Here is a 24280-nt window from a genome sequence, read left to right as displayed (position 1 = left end):
TTATAGATATGGAATGTTGTGGAGGAGCAACCATCAAATGTTGCATATTTGGATCTCATTCCCCCTTTCTGTTTCCACCTCTCCTTCTTGCTTTCTAAAAGCCACCCATTATCAGAAATCCCAGAGACCCTCTCCTTTTCCATTACCCTGCCCCTGAAGAGCACTGCACACTCATAAAAATGCTTATGCAGCAAGAGCAGCTCTGAGGCTAGGAATCATGCGAAGGGTAACTCGCCTACTTATTCACCAAAGACTATCCACCATCTACAAGGCACAAGTCAAGTGTGTGATGGAATACTCCCCACTTGTCTGGATGAGTGCAGCACCCAAAACACTCAAGGAGCTTTACACCGTCTCGGAAAAATCAGCCCACTTGATTGGCACCACGTCCACAAACATTCACTCCCTCCACCACCGGTGCAAAGTAGCAAAGATGTGCACCATTTACAAGATGGGCACAGGAATTCACAAAGGCTCCTTAGACTGCTCATTCGAAAGCCACGAGGACTACCATCTAGAATGAAAAGGGCAGCAGATAGATGGGAACGTCAATACTTGGAAGTTCTGCTCCAAAACAGTCAGCATCCTGACTTGTAAATGTATGGCTGTTCCTTCACTGTCGCCAAGTCAAAATCCTGGAACTTCCTTCCCAATAGCACTGTATATAACCTACACCACATGTTTTGCAGCGGTTCAAGAAGGCAGCTCATCACCACCTTCTCAATGGTCACTGGGAATGGGCATAAATGCTAGCTCAGCCAGCGAAGCCCACCTACTGTGAATGAATAAAAAAATCTATATTCCTAATCTTGCTCAATAGGGCGAGTGGCACTGCCTGAGTGCATTGCAGGTGAAGGATCAACACCTGGCTTGATCTTGCTTCTGGAACTATGGCTCAGACAGGTGACAGGGCTTAATATTCCTCTCAGCATACTCCTGGGTTTAGGACTCTAGGTCCTCCGGCATTTTTGTTTCGAGAGGCCAAATACTGAATATGCTGCCCATAGACCCACTTGCTCTCCTCACTATCACAAATCCGCCCTCAACATCACTGGACCCTCCCGTTCACAAGAGATTCCTGGTATGTCCACCATTGCCAACATCTTTTCTGTATATAATCGTCTTGGCAATCAAGTGAATTTGTTTCAGTGGATGCCATGGTCGCACTTCGACCATAAAAGAACAAATGAATTGATGCAATTTTTTCGGTGCAGCTCCAGCTTTCGTGTAGATTCAAATGTTCTGCAAATTCTAAGGCAAGAGTTTGAGTGGGGGGAATAACATTGAGGATCTTCTTCAATTTTGTTTGCAATGGATCGAATTTTAAAATGTCTCGCATGCTAAGAAGAAATATATCATTCCTTTAATATTGCAGAGAATCGGGGCTCTGTCTGGATGCCAGTGTAAGTGATTTTCATAAGCAGAAGTTAGATTGATTTGACTTATTCTCCCACAAAGCCGACCCGTGCAATACTATGCATTTATAGTTATATCTTTCTAAATGTATTGTGCTTTCCACAAATTCTCAGCTGATTCCAAAAGCATTAAACACTCATGAGAACATGATAAAATCATAGGGAGCCAAGAAGGAGGTGGTTCGGTCCCTCGCATGTGTCATCCAGAAACCAGCTATAAAGCCAAATCCCACTTCCCAGCACTGGGTGCAAATTTTGTAGGCTGTGACACTTCAAGTGCATATCTAAATACTTTTTAAATGCCCTTACCACACTTTCAGAACAACCCAAACGTGAACCACGTGACTCTCTGCGCAAAAACCCTTCACCTCAAATTCACTCTAATAGTTCTACTAATTATTTATTTTATGCCCTTGGCTATTGACTTCCGAGATAAACGAAATTGGACCCTCCTATCCACTCTACCTCCGCCCCTCATTAATATATAAAATTCAACCTAATCTCCTTTAAGCCTCCTCTATTCCAAAGTAAACAACACTATCCTATCCAATCTCTCCTGCAAACTAAAATTGTCCAGTCCGGGGAAATCCACATACGTCCCCTTCTAATGTATTGCGATCACATCCGTCCTCTAATACGGTCGGCAAAACTACAAATGACCTGTACGAACTGCAGAACATTAACATGAGCAGGAATAGGACTCGCCATTTATGGTCCAGAACTCATAATTCTTCATTCACCAACCTTTCTGGAAGCTTCTCCGCAATTCTGCCGCAAAAGCAATTGATACAGCCACGAAAAGGGTAACCAAAATGCAAGGGATCATGAAAACGGAGAGTGTCTGCAGTTTGGAAGGCGCTGTGTACTGTCGATGGCCTGTAAGCAAATGTTTTACATATTAACACTGTCAAACTCTGCCCCTCGCATTTCATTCACTCGCAGATACAGCCTCTTGATCGAAGTGAAACATTTATCGTTGCACTGGGCAATAAACAAATTACCTGACAAGAGTTATGTTATTTAATTTACAGTATTATTAATTTAAATAACAATTTTTTCAGCTCAGCTAAGGAATTCAATTTGAATCTTGCACTCTCTACCTTGTCACCGTCTTCAATCTCAAACTGGCATTAACCATAAATTTCACTGGCTGTGTAGAAATGTTTCAGTTGGACTGTGGCACAAATGGAAAAATAATGTAAATTTCAGTGCCAATAATATGAAGAAACAAAAGTATACACAAGTTTAATGAGGAAACCTAGTTAGTTGCCAAAGCACAAATTGCAGAAGGGGTAAGAAAGTTGGAAATCGTCATTGACAGATTAACTGAATGATCAGAGCTGTGGGAAATCGAGCTCGAAACATTTCATTCAATCACGGAACGGGCGCATCCCTGCCTTGGCCAGCATTTATAGCCCATTGCTAATTGCTCTGGGACCTCGATATTTAGCATCTATACTAATGACTGGGATGAAGGCATAGAGAGAAATGTATCTATGTTTGCTGATGATACCAAGATAGGTGGAAAGGTAAGCTGTGGGCAGGACAGAGAGACTGCAAAGAGATAAAGGGTATCCAGAGGTTAGAAGAGTGAGTTACAAGATTGCAGATGGAATATAATATAGGGAAGTGTGAAGTTATTCATTTTGCCCGTAAGAATATAGAAGCAGAATATGTTTCAACAGGTGAGAAACTTGTAAGTGTGGAAGTCCAGAGAATCTTGGGAATGCCCATACAATAGGTATAGAAAGCTAGCATGCAGTAGCGTCAAGCAATTAGAAACAGAAAAGGAATTATTGACTTTACTGCAAGGGGAACGAAGTACAATAATTAAAAAGTCTTACTACCGTTGTACAGGGTTTTGGTGAGCCCACCTGTGCAATACTGTGTGCATTTTTTTTTTTGTTTCCACGTTTAAGAAAGGATAAGCTTGCATTGGTGCGTGGTGGTGATGTTCCACTCCATTGGTCCCTGCAATGAAGGGTTAGTCTAATGTCGAAAGTCTGAGTAACTTGGGCTTATATTTTCTGGAGTTTAAAAAAAAATGAGGTGGTTTCATTGAACCCTTCAAAATTCTGGAGGAGGTTGACAGGATGGAAGCTGAGTGAATGTTTCTGCTGGTCGGGGAATCAAAAACACGGGGGCACAGTTTCAGGATCAGGGGCCAATCATTTAGGACTGAAATGAGAATAAATTGGTTTACTTAAAAGTCACGAATCTTTAGAATCCTCTACACCAGGGGGTTGTGGATGCCCCGTCTTTGAATATATTTAAGGCTAGGGTAGATAGATTTTGGATCTCACATGAAATTAAGGGATATGGCAAAGAGTGAGCAAATAAAGTTGAAGCCAAGATCAGCCAGGATCGTACTGAACGGTGGAGCTAGCTCGATGGGTGGGGTGGTCTTCTCCTACTCCAAATGTGTTCTTTTGAGAAAGTGTTGGTGAGTTGCCTTCTTGAACCGCTGCAGCCTCTATGCAGCAGGCAAACGCACGGTGCTGTTAGGAAATAGGTTCCTGGATTTTGTTGTAGCGAAAGTGAAGGAATAGTGATATTGCTCCAATTCAGGAAGGTTTGGAAGCCAAATTGCAACTGTTGGTCTATCCCGTGTATCTGGTACCCTTGTGCTCCTACCTGGTAGGTGCTTTGGAAGGGGCACTTGAAGAAGCCTAGGTGAGTCCCTGGAGTGTATCCTATAGATGGTACACACTGCTTGCACTGTGCATTCGTGGTGGAAGGTGTGAACGTTTTTGGTGATGGATCTATGCCAATCATGCAGGCTGCATTGCTTGAATTATGCCCAGCTTCATAAGTGTTGTTAGCGTTGCACAAATCTGGCGAAGTGGAGAGAATTCCATGGCAATCCTAATTTATGCCTTGTGGATGATGAAAAGGCTTTGGCGTTTCAGGAGGTGAGTTACTCATCGCAGAATTCACAGTTTCTGAGCTGCACCTGTAGCCACAGTACTTTCGTGCTTGTTGCAGTTAATTTTCTGGACAATAGCAAGCCCACGATGCTGATAGTTGGAGCCTCAGTGATGACAATGCCATTGAATGGCCAGGGGAGATAGTTAGATTTCATCTTCTTGGAGATCGTCATTGACTGGCACTTTTGTGGCGTGAATGTTATTTCCCACTTATTAGGCCAAACATGAATTTTGTCCATGTCTGTTGCATATGGTGATGGATTCAATTGGTATCGAAGAAGTCACGAATTGTGCTCAACAATGTTTGTCATCAGCAGACATAACTTCTTCTGACTTATGATCCATGGAAGTTCATTGATGAAGCAGCTAAATATGATGGGTTCTAAGGCACTACCCTGAGGAACTCCTGCACTGATATCCCGGGGCTGAGATGATTGACCTCCAACAAACATGACCACCTTCCTCTTTGCTAGGTAATACTCCAACCAGTGGAGAACTCCACCCCAGGTTTCCTTTGGTTCCAGTTTACGTGGGTTCCTTGATGCCACACTCGGTCAAATGCGGCCCTGGTATCAAGGACAGTCATTTTGATCTCACCTGTTGAGCTCAGCTTTTTTGTCCATGTTTGGCACAAGGCTGTAATGAGGTCAGGAGCTGATTGGCCCTAGCAGAAGCCAATCTCAGCTTCAGTGAAGACTGTGGGGAAATATGAAGTGATTAGCTTTGGACTTATGCCTAATAGATCAGAGTATTTACTAAATGATGAGAAGGAAGGAGCTGTGCTGAAAAAGTGTTTTAGTATCCAATTACAAGAATCACTTAAAACCTGTGGGCAGCACCAAAAGGTGATGAATGGCAGCCCAGATCTGAAGAGCTGCATAGGCTACTCATCTTGTTCTGATCGTTCCGGGGGAGTGGGGGCGCAGTGAGGGTGAATTATATCAAATTTACACGTTTTACATGTGCAAACAGATCTAGATTTTCTTCAACAGATGACTTCATTGGAGAAGATTCGCACTTTCAGAAGGTTAAGGCGTTCAATATTAAAAAAAAAAGTGCCGCCCACAAGATTGGCGTGGTTACAAAACTAAACGTATTGTTTTTTTAAAAACTAAAAATTAACCGGCGTTCTAGGGTTGTCCCCGTAAGGCGCTGTCCACTGCGGATTATAAGCAGCACACCTTGCTCTTATATAGCACATTTAACGTTGTGTAAACGCCCCAGCGGCAATTCGCTTTAACATTCACAGAGAACATTTGGCAAAGAACCACAGATAGAGATATTAGGGCAGATGACAAAATGCATCAGCAAACAGGTAGACTTTAAGGCACAATTTAAGAGAGGATAGAGAGCTAATGCGGTGGAGGAAGTTAGGAATGGAATTCCTGAGCCTAGCGCCCAAGCAGAAGAAGACACCAATGCAACGGCGAAACCATTACATTCAGTGTTGCACAAAAGTCCAGAAATGGAGAATTCTGGAAGGCTCTACGGCAAAACTTGGACACAGTGATATGTTGGGGTGAGGCCTTGAGGGGATTTGAAGGTGACGGTAAGTGCTGTAAAATCAAAGTTCAATTTAAAACCGCGTACCAGAACATATCACTTTGACGTCTTCTTTATGTTCACAGTCATGATCGCCCATTGCTGAAAATTGGCAGTCCCACAGGAAGCGCTCACTCCCCTTGCACTTAACGTCGTCCATCCAAATTGTGCCATTTTCTGGGCCGAATAACGTCTCTCCCGGGGTCCACACTGGGTCACCACAGTTTAGTTGTCTACAGACGACAGTAGCATCGTGCCTATCCCAGGAATCACCGCAAACGGTTCCCCATGTACCACTGAACAAAATTTCAACTCTTCCAGAGCAATTGTTGAATCCTGCAGCCAGCCGTAACTCTGCAGTAAAAGATAGCATCTGAGAACTGAGCACGTTTACTTGCAATTAGGTACATTTTTTTTTTATTTGCCAGAACAGAACAAACCCATTGGGCTACTGTTGGACGACACTCATGTTAAATACCTTGGGATTCGCACGGGCCCAGGCAACTCTGCTGGGATGAATAAAGCTAAACTAATTGCCCAAAATGGAAAACACAAGTTAACTATTCACTCTCCTGATTAACGATGTTTAACAGGATGACTGAAGAACTTAGGAATATAGCCAAATTTATTGAAACTCATTCTACTGACAGGCAGTTGAAATCCTGACAGATATCGAAGGACAGTTGTTACGCTTCACATGTTGTGCCAGAATTCATAAGAGAAAATTCGAATGGTCCCCAACAGAGGGCAATTGCCCGAATTCCAGTGTTGAATGCAGAGATGATGCAATCTTTGGGAAAACTGGCTCTATGCTCGATGGATCTGATTCATGAACCTCCCGTTGTAAACATTGTGTCCAGGGAAACACGCCTTCAACATTTGTCACTGGTTAGCAAAAGCGAATTATGAAGTCTTCAATGATATCTTACTCTGGCTACTATCAAAATCACGGATATTGTCAATGATGGAAGCTGCTGCCAGAGAGACAATCCAGGGACCCGCTGCCCTTAAAGTGGTCAAGTGCATCTACATACGATTTTTTATATTATATACACAAAGGAAAACATCAGAATGATATCCTACGATCTTTAAGATAGTTAACAATAATTACCAACACGGCCTGAAACTGGTCCCATATTTATTTTCTTCGTATTTGCCTCATGGTGAATTTCCAGTGGATTAGTTTCTGGGGGAAAAAAATCCATTATTTCAAAAACAACATATTTAATTAGCGTCTTCAGTGTCACGAAGCCCCCTCACGGTAGCATTAGAAAACGAGGTATCACATGAAGATACATAAGGGGATAATAGGTGAGATGACCAGCAGCATGTTCAACGAGCCACGTTTTCAGGAATCTCATACAACTGGAACACTAAGTAGGGAAACGGAGAGGTGCAGAGGGAGAATTACAAGAGACTGGGGCCTGAGCAGCTGACGACATGTCCAATGCTGGATTCATTATGGGCGGGAACGCGCAAGAGCCCCGAATCAGAGAATATCAGGTTTATCGGAGAGTTGTCGGGTTGGAGGAGTTTACAGGGATAGGGATGAATTAACCCCTGGAGGGACTTGAAAACAAGGATGAGAATTTCAAACTCAAGATTTTGCTTGATCAGCTGTCAATGTGCATCATCGAACACATTGTGATAGGTGAAAGGGACTCAGCGCGAGTTAAGACACAATCTTTGAAACACTGAAACATCGATGAAACATTCCAAGAGAAATTAGTTCCATTTGTCGTTGATACCTGAGCAAATGACTCCTACATCCTCCCGGTGGCCACAATTATGTTCACCCCATGGTGAAGATGGACATTGCCATAACAATGAATCTTGCAAACGACAGTTCACCTCATCAAGCCAGATGTGTCCAAAACCCATTCCAAATCTGATACTGTTTTCCACAGATCGAGCCGATCCGCAGCTGAGCTGCTTACAAACGACTTCAGCATCCACCATTCCAAACGAATCAGCACAAACAGTCCCCCAGGTAGCATTATACAAAACCTCAATTCTGCCCTGACAGGGATTCTGTCCATCCTGCAGCCTTACAGCCCTGTGCTCTGCAAAACAAAATTGAAATTTATTCTTCTCTTCAGTTCTGTCCTACGGCAGTAAATGTAGGAAAAGAAGATCAGGCTTTCTGCTTTGAAAGGACGTTAACGTTATGAGCTTCCTTGTCACAGAGCACCCAGGAGGCCAACTATTCCAAAGGAAGCAACTTAAGAGATACTCCGCTGTTTCTTACAGGCTCATTCTACATTATTCTGTTTTGTGAGTAAACCAAAGGACGTGCTTATTGGTTACCGAAATCAGTGAGGAATTAATTGTCAAACTGAACGATTACCATGGCTACAAGTCATTTGCTCACACCCTAAATTTGGTAAAAAAAAATTCTCTTCAACAAGTGAAGAAGTCCGAGTATTTGAAAGTGCATCTCACCCGAGCAGATAACTCCAGCATCTTCTTTATGATTGCAGTCGCTCTGAGCCCTTGGGCCGGCAGGACATTCCCACAAAACAGAATCATTTGCTGTGCACTTCAGATTATGTAGCCAGATAGGCCCTGATCCTGGGCCAAACCAACCGGAAACCGTTGCATTTAGAGCCTGTCCACACTTCAGCTGGTCACATACAACACGGGCGTCTGCTAAATCCCAGGAATCATCACACACAGTCCCCCAGGTTCCATTGTAGTAAAGCTCCACCCTTCCGGCACAGCGACTTCCACCATCTGCCAGTCTTACCTGAATATGATCTCAGGACAGAAATGGTTACATTAACAGTGCTTTGTCCATGAAAGTGTTCCTAAACATTAGAAATTGATTCATTCCCAACTGTGTCTAATTACTATTCTTACAATTACTTATTTGTCATTTTTCCGGCAACGTTTTGTGCAATAATATTGTCAATTGCAGTCTCCTCAAATGCAAATGCCAAATTGCTAGAAATCGTCACATGATTTAAAATAAAAATGAAAAAGAAGAACGGCTGATAATTTAAATATACAGATCTGAATCTTATTGATGGGAATTTTGAAAGCTTCAAATTCTAGGCTCGGCACATGGCCATCCCTGGAAATATTGGTTTTTCTTGTCCACCCTTCTAAAGGTAGTGATATAATTGACTGGTTTAGTAGAGTAATGCAGAAGGCAAACAAAGTGGCGTAGGACTAAACTACTGGCCAGATTAATCAGCATCACAGGTCTCCTTCCCTAAGTGACATTAGCGACCTAGTTCGGTACAGTTACAGTGAAAACTCTTGCTTCCAATGAGTACTCGCTATATCTAAAACTGCCACGCTGTATGTTTAGCCTGACCCCAGTGGTTTGGCGGTGCCATTTTGGCTCCTTCCATTGTTCAGCCAGTACAACTGAGGAATATCACTGCAACAATCAACTCTATTTTTTTTGTAAATTACATAAGGAGGTATGTACTGCTTTGGAAGCGGTACAGAGAATGATCACAAGGTGGATATCTGAGAAGCTGGAGTTGTCTTATGTGGAAAGGTTGAGCAAAATGGATCTATACTATTGTGAGTTTAGGAAGTTGCTGACTAATGTTTTTTCAAACATGTAAAATTCCAAGGGAACTTGACAGAAAAGGTACTGAGAGGATGCTCCCTCTCCTGGGGACATCTAGAACTAAGGGGCACTATTTAAAACCAAGGTTTCGCCCATTTGAGGCCGAGATGAGTTCGTCAGTCCTTCGAATTCACTTCGCCAGATAAAGCAGCGGAGGTTGAGTCATTGAATTTTCAAAAGGCAAGTTAAACAGACTTTTGATTGGCAAATGAATCAACGGCTATTATGGGGAGGAGGGGAAGTGGAGTTAAGGCCACAATCAGATCAGCCATGAGCTTATTAATTAGCAGAGCAGGATCGAGGTGCTGAATGGCCTAGACCTGCTCGTATTTGTAATGTTGTTACATTCTCACCAATTTGTTGGTTAGGCATAAATAGAACTATGCCATTGGAGTATTTTGAAATGTATTAAGGGAAAATGTAAGGCAAAATAACGGATAGGGTTAACGGTGGTGCCTTCGGATTCACGGGAACCCAACCACTCCTCCCTGATTCACGTGTAAATTTAAAAAGCTGCTTCATTTTTTTTTATTATTCTTTCATGAGAGGTGGGCATCCCTGGCTAGGCCAGCATTTTTCTCCACTCTAAAATTGCCCTTGACAAGGTGCTGGTCAGCTGCCTTTCATCTGCTCCACGTATACCGACAATGATAGGGAGGGAGCTCCCGGATTTTAAACCAGTGACAGGAAAGGAACGGTGATATATTTCTAAGTCAAAATGGTGAGTGGTTGGGGGCCAGTTTCAAAGTGGGGGTGCTCCCATTAGTCTGCTGCCCTTGTGCTTCTAGAGGGTAACGGTGGGAGGTGTGGAAAGTACTGACTAAGGAACCTTCATGTGTCCCTGCTGTGCATTTCGTAGATGGTACACACTGCTGCCCCAGTTCCTCGGTGGTGGAGGGATTGAATCTTTGCAGATGGACTGCCGATGAAGGGGATTGTTTTCTCCTGTATGCCACCCCACGGAGATCGACGACAGAATCTTATAAGTCTGAATTATAGTGTGTACTTTCAGCAAGTGTCACACTTCCTTTCCTTCTTTCACTTCATAGCTCAAAAGCTTTGGGAGGTATTTACAGAACAGACACAGGCCTTTCGCTTCAACAGCTCTATGTCAGATTTCAAAAGATATTTCAGAAGGTGCCACGTCAAATATCACCCTACAAAATAGGAGGTCATTGTCTACTGGCTGCCATATTAGCGTTGATAAATAATCAGTTAGGTAAAATGAAGCAGACATTATGGATTAATGCGTTTTTTGGGGTTGGCAAGTTTTACTACTGGAGTGCCACAGGTATCATTGTTGGGGCCTCAGCTAGTCACAAACGAAATTGATGATCTGGATGAAGGTACAGAATGTATGGTAACTAACTTTGTTGTTGACACCAAGATAGTTGCAAGCTAGCTGTCGGGAGAGATACGTGAATGCGCAAAGAAATGGTGTATAATGTGATGGTATGTTTGGGTGCCCATTTTGGCAGAAATAAGAGAAAAACAGTGATCTATTTAAGTGTAGATAGAATCAAGACCTTGCCCTTGAAAGAATCAGTTCAATTCATCTCAAGAACTCCCTCTGATAGCAAAATCTTTAATTCCCTATTGTATTTATTATTAACTATCTCAATACAAAGAGCAGTTGTCCCATTACTATGATGAGAATTACCGTAGGATTATTGAAGCGCGATGCTCTAGACATTTTTCGTGAAATAATGCAACAAGTTCATACCAGAGCAAACCACGCCGACGTCATCGTTAATAGATAATTGTCTCGTTTGTGTAAAACTACAATTCCAAAGAAAGGATTCACTTCCATTGCATTGGACGTTGCTAATCCACACTGGACCGGCACCTTTTCCAAACTTCGAGTGATTATAAACACTTATTGCAGTGCCACAGTTCAGCTGCCTGCATACTACATCTGCATCATTGAAATTCCACTCAGTGTCCATCACTCTGCCCCAAACACCGCCATAATAAACCTCCACTCGGCCATCACAAACACTTTCTCCATTGGTCAGTCGTACCTGCCTGTGTCCACCTGTAAGAATGCAATTTGGTAATTAAAGGTATTTCAATGTTCCACAAAGTCATATTGTGGACATGCATTATAAAATTTAATATTTTTGTACTGTTTACCATTGTCCAGATTTGTTGATATAATTATATGATGCAAATAGAGAATTCATTCGATTTCAGAAAGAGACAGAAATAGCAAGATGAATGTTTCAGAAACGCCGGTCATAACTGCTGTGATCAGGAGAACAAGCCCATGACAGGAAAGCCAGAAGAAAGATGGAGTTATTCGTCACATGAAGCTTCAAAGTTCAGGTCATGTGACTACCTTTCATGTCTTATTCATTCGTGGGGTTTAATCGTCGCTAGAACGGCCAGCATGTATTGCCCTTCAGAAGATGACCTTGTGGCGTCTTATTGAACGTACAACGCTTGTACTGGTAGGGAAGGAATTACACGATCTTGAGCCAGCACCGATTTGGGACGGTGATATTTTTCCAACTCATGCTGGTTCGTGAGTTGAGCAAAAAGCAGGTTATCTAAGACTTGGTATTTTGCAGTATGGTAGGATTAATTAATTACCGCAGATTAAAGGCACCGCTGGGTAACAGCGACTATAGTATGATTGAATTTTACAGCCAGTTTGAAAGGGAAAACCGTGTGTCTCAGGCTAGTATTTTAAATTTAAATAAAGGCAACTATCTGCGCATGGAAGCAGAGCTAGTTGAAGTGACCTGGGAAACTAACTTGGTGATAGATCAATTTAGAAACATGGCAGGCATCTAAGGGTGTATTTCAGAATACACAGAATAAGCATATTCCTACAATTAAAAAAACCTAAAGGGAGGACCCATGATTCCTGGTTAACTAAAGAAATTAGGAAAAGCAACAAACTTATGGAAAGGCTTTTAACTGCGCAAAGATTAGTGGCAAGTCATATAATTGGTCAGAATATAATAAACGGCAAAGAATTACTAAAAGGTTGCTCGGGGGAAAGAAATTAGAGTATGAGAGGAACCTAGCTAGAAATGTTACAACGGATAGCAAGAGTTTTCACAAGTATTTAAAGGGGAAAGGAGCAGTCACTGAATCGGGAGTGGGCGGCACTCTTCTTGCCTTTCAGGGCCATGTATACTGCGCAGCAGCATTGGGCTGGAAGCAGTGAGAGGTGTGCGCGCAGCTGCACTTTAAAGATGGCGCCTGATGGGAGGAAGCGGCGAGGTGATGGCGTGGCGGGAAAATGAGAGCCCGCCTGCTGTCGAAACAGTATATTTTCCTGGAATGCATAATTTATGAGGCGGGATTGGGTTTATAAAATGAGAAAAGTCACCATTGCGGCCCATGGGTAACATGCTTTCTTTCCTGCCTTCTACCACTCTTGATACAAATCTCGGACGCTTTTGCCCCGAATGAAGTGTTGCTCAATGAAAAACAATATAAAATGTGAGTAAGAGGAATCTAAGGTGAGAATTGCAGCATTCAATCACTTGACACTGTTCTGTCATTCAATTGGACAATGGTTCATCTGTGTTGGATTTAGATCCACCTGCCCTGGTCATATATATACAATGTTACACTTGGCTAAAACAAATCAAAACAACTTCAGTTTGAAAATCAGTATGTAGCTGGCATCTATTTATTTTTGTGCAAAAAATATCCACATTTCTTCAAAATTTTACAAGAGCTATTTTACAACTTTCTTCCAGAATTGCCTGGCTCTACTTTTAATTTAAGCTTCCTTTACATTGAACCTCGCCCCGGCAACAAAAAAAAACCTTCGTCTACCGTATCAATTTCTATCACAATCCCAAAAATAACAACCAGATCACTCTTGTAAAACAAGAGAATAAAAGCCTCCTTTATCTATTTTCTCCTCATAATTTAATCCTGAGCCGCGCTAAAATTAGGGGGAATCTCTGCTGATTTATCCTTTCTTAGGTGTCATGCCCAAAAATGTCCGTGATACACCAGATATTGTTTGGGTCCGAGCTATACACATGCATTTCAACTGAGTTGCGAGCCCACGTCTTGGTACTAAAATATGGACGTCCATTTGAGGTGAAAGTGTATGTTCTCCCTTGTGATTGATTTATGACCTCCCACCTTGGACTAAGTTACGAACACCCGCCTGCGATTAATGTATGTACATCGTCTTGAAAATGAGTTACGCCACCCATTGGATCGAGGTTTTAACTGCATTTAAGGGTCTGACCTCTAATCAAAAATCATATGCATTGTACACGGAGGGTCTCTGCAGTGTTGGACCCCGGTTCCTCGCAGGGTTAATTCAGGTTCATTTCAATTTCCTCTGACAATGGGTAGAAACTGAAGGTAAATAAATAACTCAGGCTCTTGGTGACTGCAATAACTCAGGCCACTCTCTCCCAATTCACCCGAATAAAATGAAAATATAAATGAGACGTTATATTACACGTACTCGGGAAATCCTGCACCAAAATAAGTAATAATATAATTTTGAGAATCAGTGACACTGACATTAAATGACACACCTACCAGAACAGATGACACCGGCATCATTTTTGTGCGTGCACTGAAGGTGCCCCCAGGATGACACTGGGCAGTCGCTCAAACGCATCTCATTGCCAATACATTCATTGATATCATTCCATATCGAACCAATACCCTCTCCAAAGAAGGCTCCTCCCGGCGTTGATACCGCAGCCCCACAGCCAAGTTGATTGCACACTACAGCCGCATCCTGTAAATCCCAGTAGGTATCGCAAACTGTACCCCAGATGTTGCCCAGCAATATCTCCACTCTTCCTGAGCAGGTGTCATCACCACCAACTAACCGCGGTCCTTTATGTCCTTTTTGAAGAAACAAAGAACATTTTTGCAGCTTATTCATATTCCATTGGAAAGCCTTTTCCTCCCTTAATTGATCAAATGTGCAGCAATGGAATCTGAGTATTGCTGACAAAATACATTCTATCAAAGCTTGTCACCTTGCGCTCACCAGCACAATCGCAAGAATACCCATGTCAAGTCAATGTTATGGAGAGTACTTCCCAATGAATCAGCACGCTGGTCTCATACAGTGTAAAGTTGTTGTTTCCTCTGAAATTGGTATTCTTGTGATTGAACTGATGAGTACAAGAAGAAAAGCTTCGACAAAATATATATATTTTTTCACAAATACTCAAGTTGCGAATTGTTCAAAAGAAAAAAGCAAGAATCAAGTGAAAAACCCGAAAATAGTGAGTAATACTGAAACAAATAATCTTTCTTCTATGACATCGCAATAACAATTAACACTACACTGCAGCACCAGAGCGAACGAGGAGTTTCTGTGGAACAAATGCTGGGAGTGCATTTAGAGTCATGGCCAAGACTGAAAAGCCAATGGAGTATGAATTCAATTTTCTGAAAACAGTGTTAGAATTATGCCTATCAAGGCTGATTGTTTCTTTGTCAAATTGGAAAGACATGGCCTGCTTTGGACATCTGATTGCGAACCGGGTATTTTTATAGAAAAGGTTCTCTGCTCACTTTCGAACTATCAACAAATAAGCCTCTTCCAAGAAATAATATGAACTTGAAAAGGAAATGAAAACAAAACTTGAATTGGTAGCAAATGAATAAGAAAATCAAAGAGAAAGACTGGAAAGCGAAAAGGAGGGAACATTTCAAAGGGAAAAAGCAGAAAGGCAGGAGAAATAACGAGACCAAGATAAGATAAGAGAACTTGAGCTGCAGAGGGAAAAGTTAATAATGGATTAAAGAGAATAGGAAGGAGGAAGGAAATAAGGGCTTAACAGGCTGGGATTGAAAAACGAGGCCTCAGTTATGGAAGAAGCTTCTGATGATAGGCTCATTGAAATCTACAGCACAGAGGGAGGCCATTCGGCCCATCATATCAGTGCCGGTCAACAAAGACCTGACAACACTAATCCCATTTTTCAATGCATGTCCCGTAGTCCTGGAGGCCATGGCAACTCGAGTGATTATCTAAATAATACTTAAATGTTACGAGAGATTCTGAGTCAACCATCCTTTCAGGTGGTGAGTTCCAGACTTCCACCACCCTTCTGGGTGAAAGGATTTCTCCTAAACTGCCCTCTAAACCTTCTGCCTTTCACCTGAAATCTCTGTCCCCTGGTTATTGGCCCCCTACTAATGGAAAGTAAGTGACTTCATGTCTATCTGTGCCTTCATAATATTTTAAGCCTCTATCAGGTCCCGTCTCAAAATTTGCTGCTCCAAGGAAAACAACCACAGCTTATCCAAAATTGCGTCATAGTTCAGACCCCCTAGCCCAGCCAGCATCATGTCAAATCTCCTCTGCACCCTCTCCAGTGAAATCACATCCTCCATGGCCCTGATGAAACAACCTCCAAACTAAAGCCCAATAGGGAGATGTTTAAATTTGTGCAAGCCCTCCAAAAGTTTGAGAAAGGGATGTGGAGGCGTTATTAATTTCGAATGAGAAGGTATCCAAGCAAATGAAGTATCCAAGAGAAATGTGGACATTGCCCTTACAAATTATGTTGATGGTAGAGCTCAGGAGGTTTATTCTTCACTTTCAGAAGTGGTATTAGTGTAATATGATGCAGTGAAAGAAAAAGTTATTCTTAGTGCACGAGGGTTAGTCCCTGTGGTATAGAGGCATAGATCTAGGAATATACTGAAACAACCTGGGCAGAATTTCATTGAATTTGAGAGTGCAAAGCAAAGCAAATTTCGTCGATGAATACAGGCATTAAAGGTAGACAGAACATATGAAGCTCTTACAAAAATTATTTCCGCAGAAGAATTTTAAAGTTCACTTCTCTAATAGTCAGAACCCATGATGAATATCAACGGGACGCAAAAGGTGCACAGGCAGTGGACATCGCTAACAATTATGAACCGGTCCATAAATTCAAACTCTTTTTCCATCACTCTCACATGCCCATGAAAGAGAGCACCTGGGAAGGTGAAAAGAAAACAAGCAGCCAGGGAAGAGAAGGGAGAGCTGGGAATTTTCTGGAAGGTCCTCCTCAGGCAAGAAAGAAAGGTGCTGAGGGTGGTAGTGATACTCTAATGCCTAAGTGGCTCCATTATAAAGAAGTGAGACATGTTTGAGCTGATTGCTGGAAGTTGCACAGGTAATCCAGGGGACTTGTTGGATATGTAAGGGTGTTTCAGGAGAAGGTGCCATGACTGAAAGTAAAACAGACCAAGTTGTAGCGCTCACTGCCGCTGTGAACCTGAATGTGAACACTGCTGTGTGTTCAGGAGAAGTGAATGAGATACATGGGAGTTATAATGAATTTTTCTCGAGGGGGAAAGGAACACTATATCCCTCAAGTGAGACTGGTAAACCTTTAATCATACTAAGGGATATGGGAGCTACACAAACACTTTTGCACGGGAAATGCATAACTTATTCACCAGACAGCGCATTACATGCCAATGTTTTAGTCAATCGTATTCCTGGGGAGCATATGCCCGTACATTTTTACCAGGTGCACTTGGTGTTTATTTTTGTTCTGGGACAGTGACGGTAGGGGCTGTTCAGTAGTTACTACAGGTGGAGTTGATTTACTCCTTGGAAATGATTTAGCTGGAGCAATGTGGTAGCTTCTCCCACAATTACAGAAATCCCAAGTGAGGCTAAAGATACAGAGCAGTTACAGGAAAAGGTTCCAGGAATTTTTTCCTTCATGTGTGATGTCCTGAGCAATGCGTAAGCCAAGTGCATCATCAAAAGTCAAAGTGATAGCACAGGAAAATATTTAGCTTGCAGAAACTTTCTTGAAAGGCTTGGATAATACAAAAGAGTTGTGGAACAAAGCTTCTCTTGTTGAGGTTCAAGAAACTGACCCAGGGTTAAATAATATAGTGTAATAAGGTGGCATGGTCGGGAAAGTGCCAGGCAGCTTTTGAGAATTTGAAGGTGATCCTAATTAATGAAGCATTATTGGCCGCCCCTAATTTCACTAAACCCTTCAAGTGGGCAATCAATGCTAGTGACTTGGGGTTGGGTGCGGTTTTATTGCAAGAAACTGAATCTGGACTAGAAATGCCAATGTTTTCCATTTCGAAAAAAAAAGAATCAGCATCAAAATACATGTTGCACAGTAGAAAAGGAAACCCCGTGATTGCTCCTGGCTGTTAAACATTTTGAGGTATCTATCCATCATGGCTGTCAAGAAACCCTAGTACATACTGACCATCATCTCTTGGAATATGAGGAAGTAATTTAAGTCTCAGAGTGACAATGTGTTTGAATAGAGCTTGAAAATACACCATTCTAACTTCAAAACTTCATATTGTTGGAAAAGTTATTAAAATTCCTAAACAAAATAATAATACCTGGAAATTTGAGGAGGTCCGACAGCATCTTCAGAGAGGAACACAGTTAATGTTTCGAGTCCATACGCCTCTTCAACAGAACGAAGGGAAAATAGAAAAGAGGTGAAATATAAGCTGTTTTAAGGTAGAGGGGGGAGGTGGTTGGGGGATGGAATAGGTTGAGCTGGATAGAGTGCCGGTGATAACTGGAGATGGCTAAAAGATGTCATAGACTAAAGTACAACATGTCTATGACATCTTTTGCCTGTCTCTACCTGCCAAAAGCCCTCTATCCAGCTCAACCTGTTCCCCCCCTACCCCAACCCCCACACACACCTTAAACAACATTAAATTTCACCTTTTTTCTATGTTTCCTTATTTCTGGTGAAGAGTTATACAGACTCGAAACGTTAACTATATTCCTCTACGCAGATGCTGTCAGACCTGTTGAGTTTTTCCAGCTATTTTTGTTTTTGTTTTTTTGATTTCCAACATCCGCAGTTGTTTGCTTTTATCTTACTATAATTCCTGAAGCATTATCAGGAATGCATTTGTTTCAATTGTCTGCAAAGCAATAAAGTCAGGAAAATGTACATAATCTGTATAAGGAGTGAACGGCTGAGTTAGTGCATGTTTGATTGCTATTTAGATGTCGTACTTATCTTTCTCTGAATACTTTGTGATGAAGCACATTTGGAAGTAGTGTTTCATCTGTTATTCATGGAGGCATCTTAGAATCAAATCTCTCAAGGCTGATTTTTTATTTTACAAAATGGGAGGACGTGGCATGACTTTTTTTTTAAAGGAGGCCATAAGTTCACCTTTGAACTAAGAGCAAGTAGGCCTCTTCCAAGAAATTGCCTGACCTTTATGTTAATGGAGGAAGATCAGATTATTTGTTTTGAACTGCAATCAATTTAAATGATGGAAATAAAAACTGAAAAGGAAGATTGAGAACTTGCTGGACATCCTATGAGTCAGAGTAAAAAAAACTTAAGTTGTGAAGCTGCTGGTTTTGAAGGCAGACTTGTTGGGGAACAACCTGAGGAAGGAAATCCAGGCTCGCTGGCTCTCTCACCTTGTTGCCTAAAATTGTGTTTGGCTAACAAGCTGTAGCCAGAAAGCCCTCAAATGAGTGTAACTAGTCTGCATTTGGACCTGCAAACCCGAGACCAACTGATAAGAACTTCCAGACATCCACCGGGACCAGCGGCCGATCTTCACCCGAGAGAACTACAGGCCAATGGTGTTGCGAACGCGTGGACTTTATCCTTTATAATATCATGCCCATCCTTCAAAGCCCTTCTCTACAGAGAATCTTTCTGTGTGTATTTTTTTTGCCAGTGTCTGTATCAGTGTATATCCTGGGAGAATTCTTTAGGAATGGTTAGATAGTGTTAGACCCAACTACAATTGTGTGTTAACATATTGTGAAAAGAAGTTTTGTTTTAAAATAATTCATCATTCTGAATTTTTTGGAAGAAGGCTGGTCAGAGTACTTACTCTGGGTTCTTGACCTAAAATTGTAAAAGTGCAATTGGCCACTTCGGTGAGAAAGACAACAGTTGATTTCATGGTGCGGCCTGCCGAGTAGTGGGGTTTGATAATTCGTGCACTTCTCCCATCCCAGTCGTAAGGAAAAGAAAGATATACCCTAGGTAGGAGTGATCAGTTGAAGAAAACTTTGGACTTTTGTTCATTTGAGTGCCGTGAAGCAAAATATCCTAACAGATTAGCAGGATGCTGATAGAAAGTCCTGGAAATGACGAAGTTAAAGTTGAAAGAAAATCATGGGTCTTCGGTTGAAAGGTGGTGCTGGCCTGTCGAAAGGAAGGAGACCTGTGCAAACAATGTTTCAGTCTTGGGGTGGGCTCTAAAAAGTGTATTATTCTAATCCTGTTTTGGTGTGTAAAAATGAAATCAAATAGAATCCTGCGGAATTTAATGTAATTCCCTCAAACTCCGGGTTTGGCTGGAATTTGAGCTGTGGACTCTAATAGTGTATTGTCAATCGGTGCATCAGGTGTAATTCAAAGTTTTATTTAAATTACAGATGTCGTCTTGAAAATAACAAATAAATTGATTTGATATAAATAAAGAATGTGATACCACAGCGTCACTGCCAGACACTGATATTGCAATGACAACTGCAATCTTGTTCTGATACTGATCATCAACAATATTTCCCATATAAATTATGGAGATGAAGAGGAGAAATGCATCGAATCTATAAAAGCACTTGCGCGAATGTTAAGCTATCTGCGGTCCACCAGACCTGGGTTTAGGAAGGAATGAAACACTTACCTGAACAAATGACACTGACGTCATGTCTGTGCGTGCAGTTGTATTGATTTCTTCGTGTAGTGGGGCAGTCCCAGAGAATGGCTTCATTACCCTGACATTCATAGACATCCTGCCAAATAGGACCACTGCCTTCACCAAAATAAGCCTCTCCGGGCACCGATATCACATCCCCACATTTCAGCGATGCGCAAACCACACGGGCGTCCGGTGAATCCCAATTTGAATGACACACAGTCCCCCAGGTGCCTCCATACTTTATCTCCAACCTTCCAGAGCAACTGTGCGCTCCACCAACCAGTCTCGGCTCTTTGTGTCCTATTGATTTTTAAACAAATGGTATAAAATTTCAAACCACATTGCATGAATACACAGTTTAAGTCAAGAACACATTTTTACTAGAATAGACTATTTATTGCTTACTAATATAGTTGGCATAGTTCGTTCCTGTTAGAAAGGACTTACAATGAAGCCTTTGTATTATTTAGCCATCAGATTGAACACCTGTACACAAATCTGAAACCCCATCACCGCAGCTGGTGAATTTTGAATTCAGTTAATAAACCTGGAATGTAGAGCTATTCTCAGTAATGGCCAACATGGCAGCGAACATCTATTGTTGTAAAGCCCACGTGGTTCACCAATGTCCTTTAGAGAAGGAAACCTGCCACCCTTACGGTCTACATGTGACTCCAGGCTCACAGCATTGTGGTTGACTCTTCACTGCCCTGTGAATTGGCAGTAGAGCCATTCAGTTAAAGGGCAATTAGGGATGGGCAACAAATGCTGAAAGGAAAATTTAGAAATTATCGTTGCTTCCCTCTCCTTAATGCATTTCTATTTTGAAAATGTTAGACAGGAGACCTACCTGAGCATATTGCGCCAGCTGCTTCCTCTTGCAGGGAACAGTTTTGATGAGCCAACTGTTTTAACTGACATTTCCAGGGATCGTCCTCGGTGCCTTTGCAGTGAATTCCCAAGTTTAGCATAGGCCAGTGGCCAATTGCAAATTGAGAATCTCCGGATGCAGATACAGCATCGCCACAGTCCAGATATTTACAAATAACACGAGCGTCATTCATATCCCACGTTCGACCGCAGACAGTACGCCACACGTTCGTATTGCTGGCATCAACTCTGCCAGCACAGGGGCTGCCTCCACCAACAAGCCTCAGATTTTTCTCGACTGTTGTTGAAATAAAAAAACTGTTTCAGATTATTAACTTTAGCGCCATGACACCGAGGGCTGAATTCTCACTTCGGGGAAGGAAAAAGGAACCGAGCGTTTATCCCAGTCTTGAAACTGTCCTCACAGAAATTGTCACTCCCTGGAATATTCATTGGGCACCATTAAATGCCTACTAATTTATGATTCCAATTAATCTGGGTGAGAGCAGTTCTAAGCACATTAAAGTAGATTTTCCCCGGTTAGTTATCCTTATATGGATTACTCTTAGTTATATATCACAACTAACCTAAAATTTGTGTACAATTATCATTGTACTCTAAGTGTTCCATGACTTCCACTTGACCCACCTCATTCCAATCACACAATCACAGAATTGTTACAGAACGAGGCCATTAGGCCCATTGGTCGGCATCAGCTGTCCAAATGAGCATCATGACTTAGTGCCATCCCCTTGCCTTTTCCCCATACCCCTACACATTGTTTATATTCAAATAATCATCCATTGCCTTCTTGAATGTTTCGATTGAATCTGCCTCCACCACACGTCCAGGCAGTGCATTCCAGGCCCAAACCACTCATTGTGAGAAAAATAATTCTCAAAGCACATTTGATTCTTTTGCAAATCACTTTTAAACTGTGCCTTCTCGTTCTAGACCCCTTGACGAGCGGTAGCAGTTTCTCTTTCACTACTTTGTCCAGCCATAATTTTGATCTCCTCTATCAAACCCCCCACTTTGCTTTCTCCTCTACAAGCAGGAAGGTCCCAACCTCTCCAAACTATCTTCATCATTCAAGTTTCTCATCCCTGCAATCATTCTTGCAAACCTCCTCGGCACTGTCTCTCAAGCCTTCACATCCTTCCTATAGTGTGGCGCCCAGTCCTGTACCCATAGATTGGCACCCAGAACAGCGACTTGCTGAGGACAAACTAGTGCGTCATATAACCTTACTCCTCTGAAATTGCATGAAACTGTTTTTCTTCACGTTTTTGCCACTAGTTGGTAGACCTTAGGCGACAAAGAGCAAAGACATTGCACATTTTTCTTCCTGAGATCAAGACAAATAGATTATTTCCTTGACTCCTCTGAAACAGCCCTCTCTCCTGCAATGTATTGTTCTTCTCAATCAATATAGCCAGCTTCCCTCTTTCCTTCAAGTCCTATCATCCCTGAAAGCCTTCAATCCAGGAATTGTTAATATCTAGCCCTGCCTTTATTGGAGCCAGGTCTCTGCTATAACCACAGCATAAAATTTCACTATAGCAATCTGCACGTGTAATTCAGTAATCTTATGTAACATACTCCATCAACAGAGAACAGTGTATGTTCCCTGTACCTACGGTGCCCCCTCTGACATTACTTCCCTGTTGACCACCGACAATTGACTGGCTGTCTGTGCCAAGGTGCTGGGGTCAGAGTGCTGTTTCCCACAACCGTTCTTGCTCTTAGCCACACAGCCTGCAATATCCTCAAACCATTTGGACATTTGCAACGGCTGAGACTCGTGAGCGTTCAGCTGTGTCCTGCTGTTAACACATTCGGCCGTCTGACACTTATGCCAATACTAGCACCTTCCATATCCATATTCTTTAACACTATCAATCCATGACATTACCATGTCCATGGCATATTTGCTACATCTCTCCTGAATTCCCACCTATGCTTGGCAATTTATTTTGCTCCACCTGCTCTCCCCGACCCCCACACCCTGGTCAACAGGATAACGCCCATCACATTGCTATCGTTCGTCTGGCCTGTAGAAGTCTATTATCAACTCTAAATCTAAAATCTGTTTCTGTCTCCACAGATGCTGCCACGCCTGCTGAGTTGCTTTTTTTTTTGCAGTTTCTGTTTTATTACCCAGTGTCACCAATCTTTATGGACTTACTGGATCTTCAGAGTTTCCCCGAACTGCTTTCACTTACCAGCTTTTCACTGTGCCCTCTTGCATTACCAAGCCTTCCTCTGAGCCCTCTATAATAACCAGGGCTTCTCCTGAGCTCTCTTCAAATAAAGTCTGCTAACCAACAGCAGGGCATTAGATTTAAAATATGTGCTGAATAAATGCATCTCTAATCACTATCAGTACAGTTGTTTATTTCACTGTTGCTAAATTGTCAGACTGCTCCTCCGAAAGCCAGTATTGGATAAACAGAAATTTCCTCTTATGAAATATTAGGAAGACTGAGAAATTCGATTTCAGTCCCTGCTCCAAACCCTGTACCTTCGAGGCCTTCATCCCTCTCACTGGCAGCAATCTGAGACTTCAAGCAACATACATGTCATATTTTCCACTGATGTGTGCTTCAGGCTAGATATTGACAACATCACTGGGACAACCTTCCACCTTTAATGATATTTCACAACATGTGGGCGCCCCTAGCAAGGCCCGCATTTATTGCACATTCCTAGTTACACTTCAGGAGGTGGTGATGAGCTGTCTTCTTGAACTGCTACAGCCCATGTATTGTAGCTGCGTTCACAGTGCTATAAGGGAGCGTGTTCGGCTAAGGAAAGCGCAGTTCCAATTCAGAGTTCCAAGTCAGGATGCTGTGTGCTTGGAGGGGAAATTGCTGTGCCAGTGATCCCATGCATCTGCTGCCCTTGTCTTTCAAGGTGGAAGAGGTTATTGCTTTGAGGTGCTGTCGAAAGAGCCTTGGTGAATTGCTACAGTGCATCTTGTTGCTCACACACACGGCTGCCAGTGTCAGAAGTGGAGCAAGTGCATGTGTAAGCTGGTGGATGCAGTTGAGAACAAACAGTCTGCAAATGGCTGTCACATATTTTGCTTACCAGAAACAGGTGCAATGTGTGTACATGTTCTTTCTGCAGAGAACAGGTCCTTGTGTATTAACATATGTAACCTCCAGTACACACAAATGTGCTGCAATGCAAGCCCGACTGACAATCTTAAATTTGTGATCAGCGTAACTCCGAACATGCTGAATATTATTTAGCAAATCACAGAATTATATTTAGAGCTGGACACTGTGTTTTGTGTTTTGCAATCACTGGCT

General features: G+C 42.2%; 1 protein-coding gene across 1 annotated transcript; it reads right to left on the bottom strand.

Annotated features, from left to right (window-relative positions):
- Positions 1-7609: 7609 nt before the first annotated feature.
- LOC121272789 (scavenger receptor cysteine-rich type 1 protein M130-like) lies at positions 7610-21064 on the bottom strand. The gene is made up of 6 exons (XM_041179565.1): positions 20944-21064; positions 20079-20393; positions 13992-14306; positions 11191-11502; positions 8327-8641; positions 7610-7947 (listed from the first exon to the last, which is right to left on the bottom strand). The coding sequence occupies exons 1-6, from the start codon at positions 21062-21064 to the stop codon at positions 7610-7612; spliced, it is 1716 nt and encodes a 571-aa protein (XP_041035499.1).
- Positions 21065-24280: the final 3216 nt, after the last annotated feature.

The sequence above is a fragment of the Carcharodon carcharias genome, chromosome 2 (assembly GCF_017639515.1).
Source record: "Carcharodon carcharias isolate sCarCar2 chromosome 2, sCarCar2.pri, whole genome shotgun sequence".
NCBI classification, from domain to species: domain Eukaryota; kingdom Metazoa; phylum Chordata; class Chondrichthyes; order Lamniformes; family Lamnidae; genus Carcharodon; species Carcharodon carcharias.
The sequence above is the reverse complement of the archived record's forward strand: the minus strand, read 5'-3'. Positions and strand labels throughout refer to the sequence as shown.

Coding starts and splice junctions, on each gene's coding strand:
- LOC121272789 (XM_041179565.1), bottom strand. CDS start 21,064: ATGCTAAACTTGGGAATTCACTGCAAAGGCACCGAGGACGATCCCTGG. Junction 8,642..11,190: donor CGTCGGCGTGGTTTGCTCTG/GTATGAACTTGT, acceptor TTCTGTCCTGAG/ATCATATTCAGGTAAGACTG. Junction 7,948..8,326: donor TGCTGGAGTTATCTGCTCGG/GTGAGATGCACT, acceptor TTTGTTTTGCAG/AGCACAGGGCTGTAAGGCTG.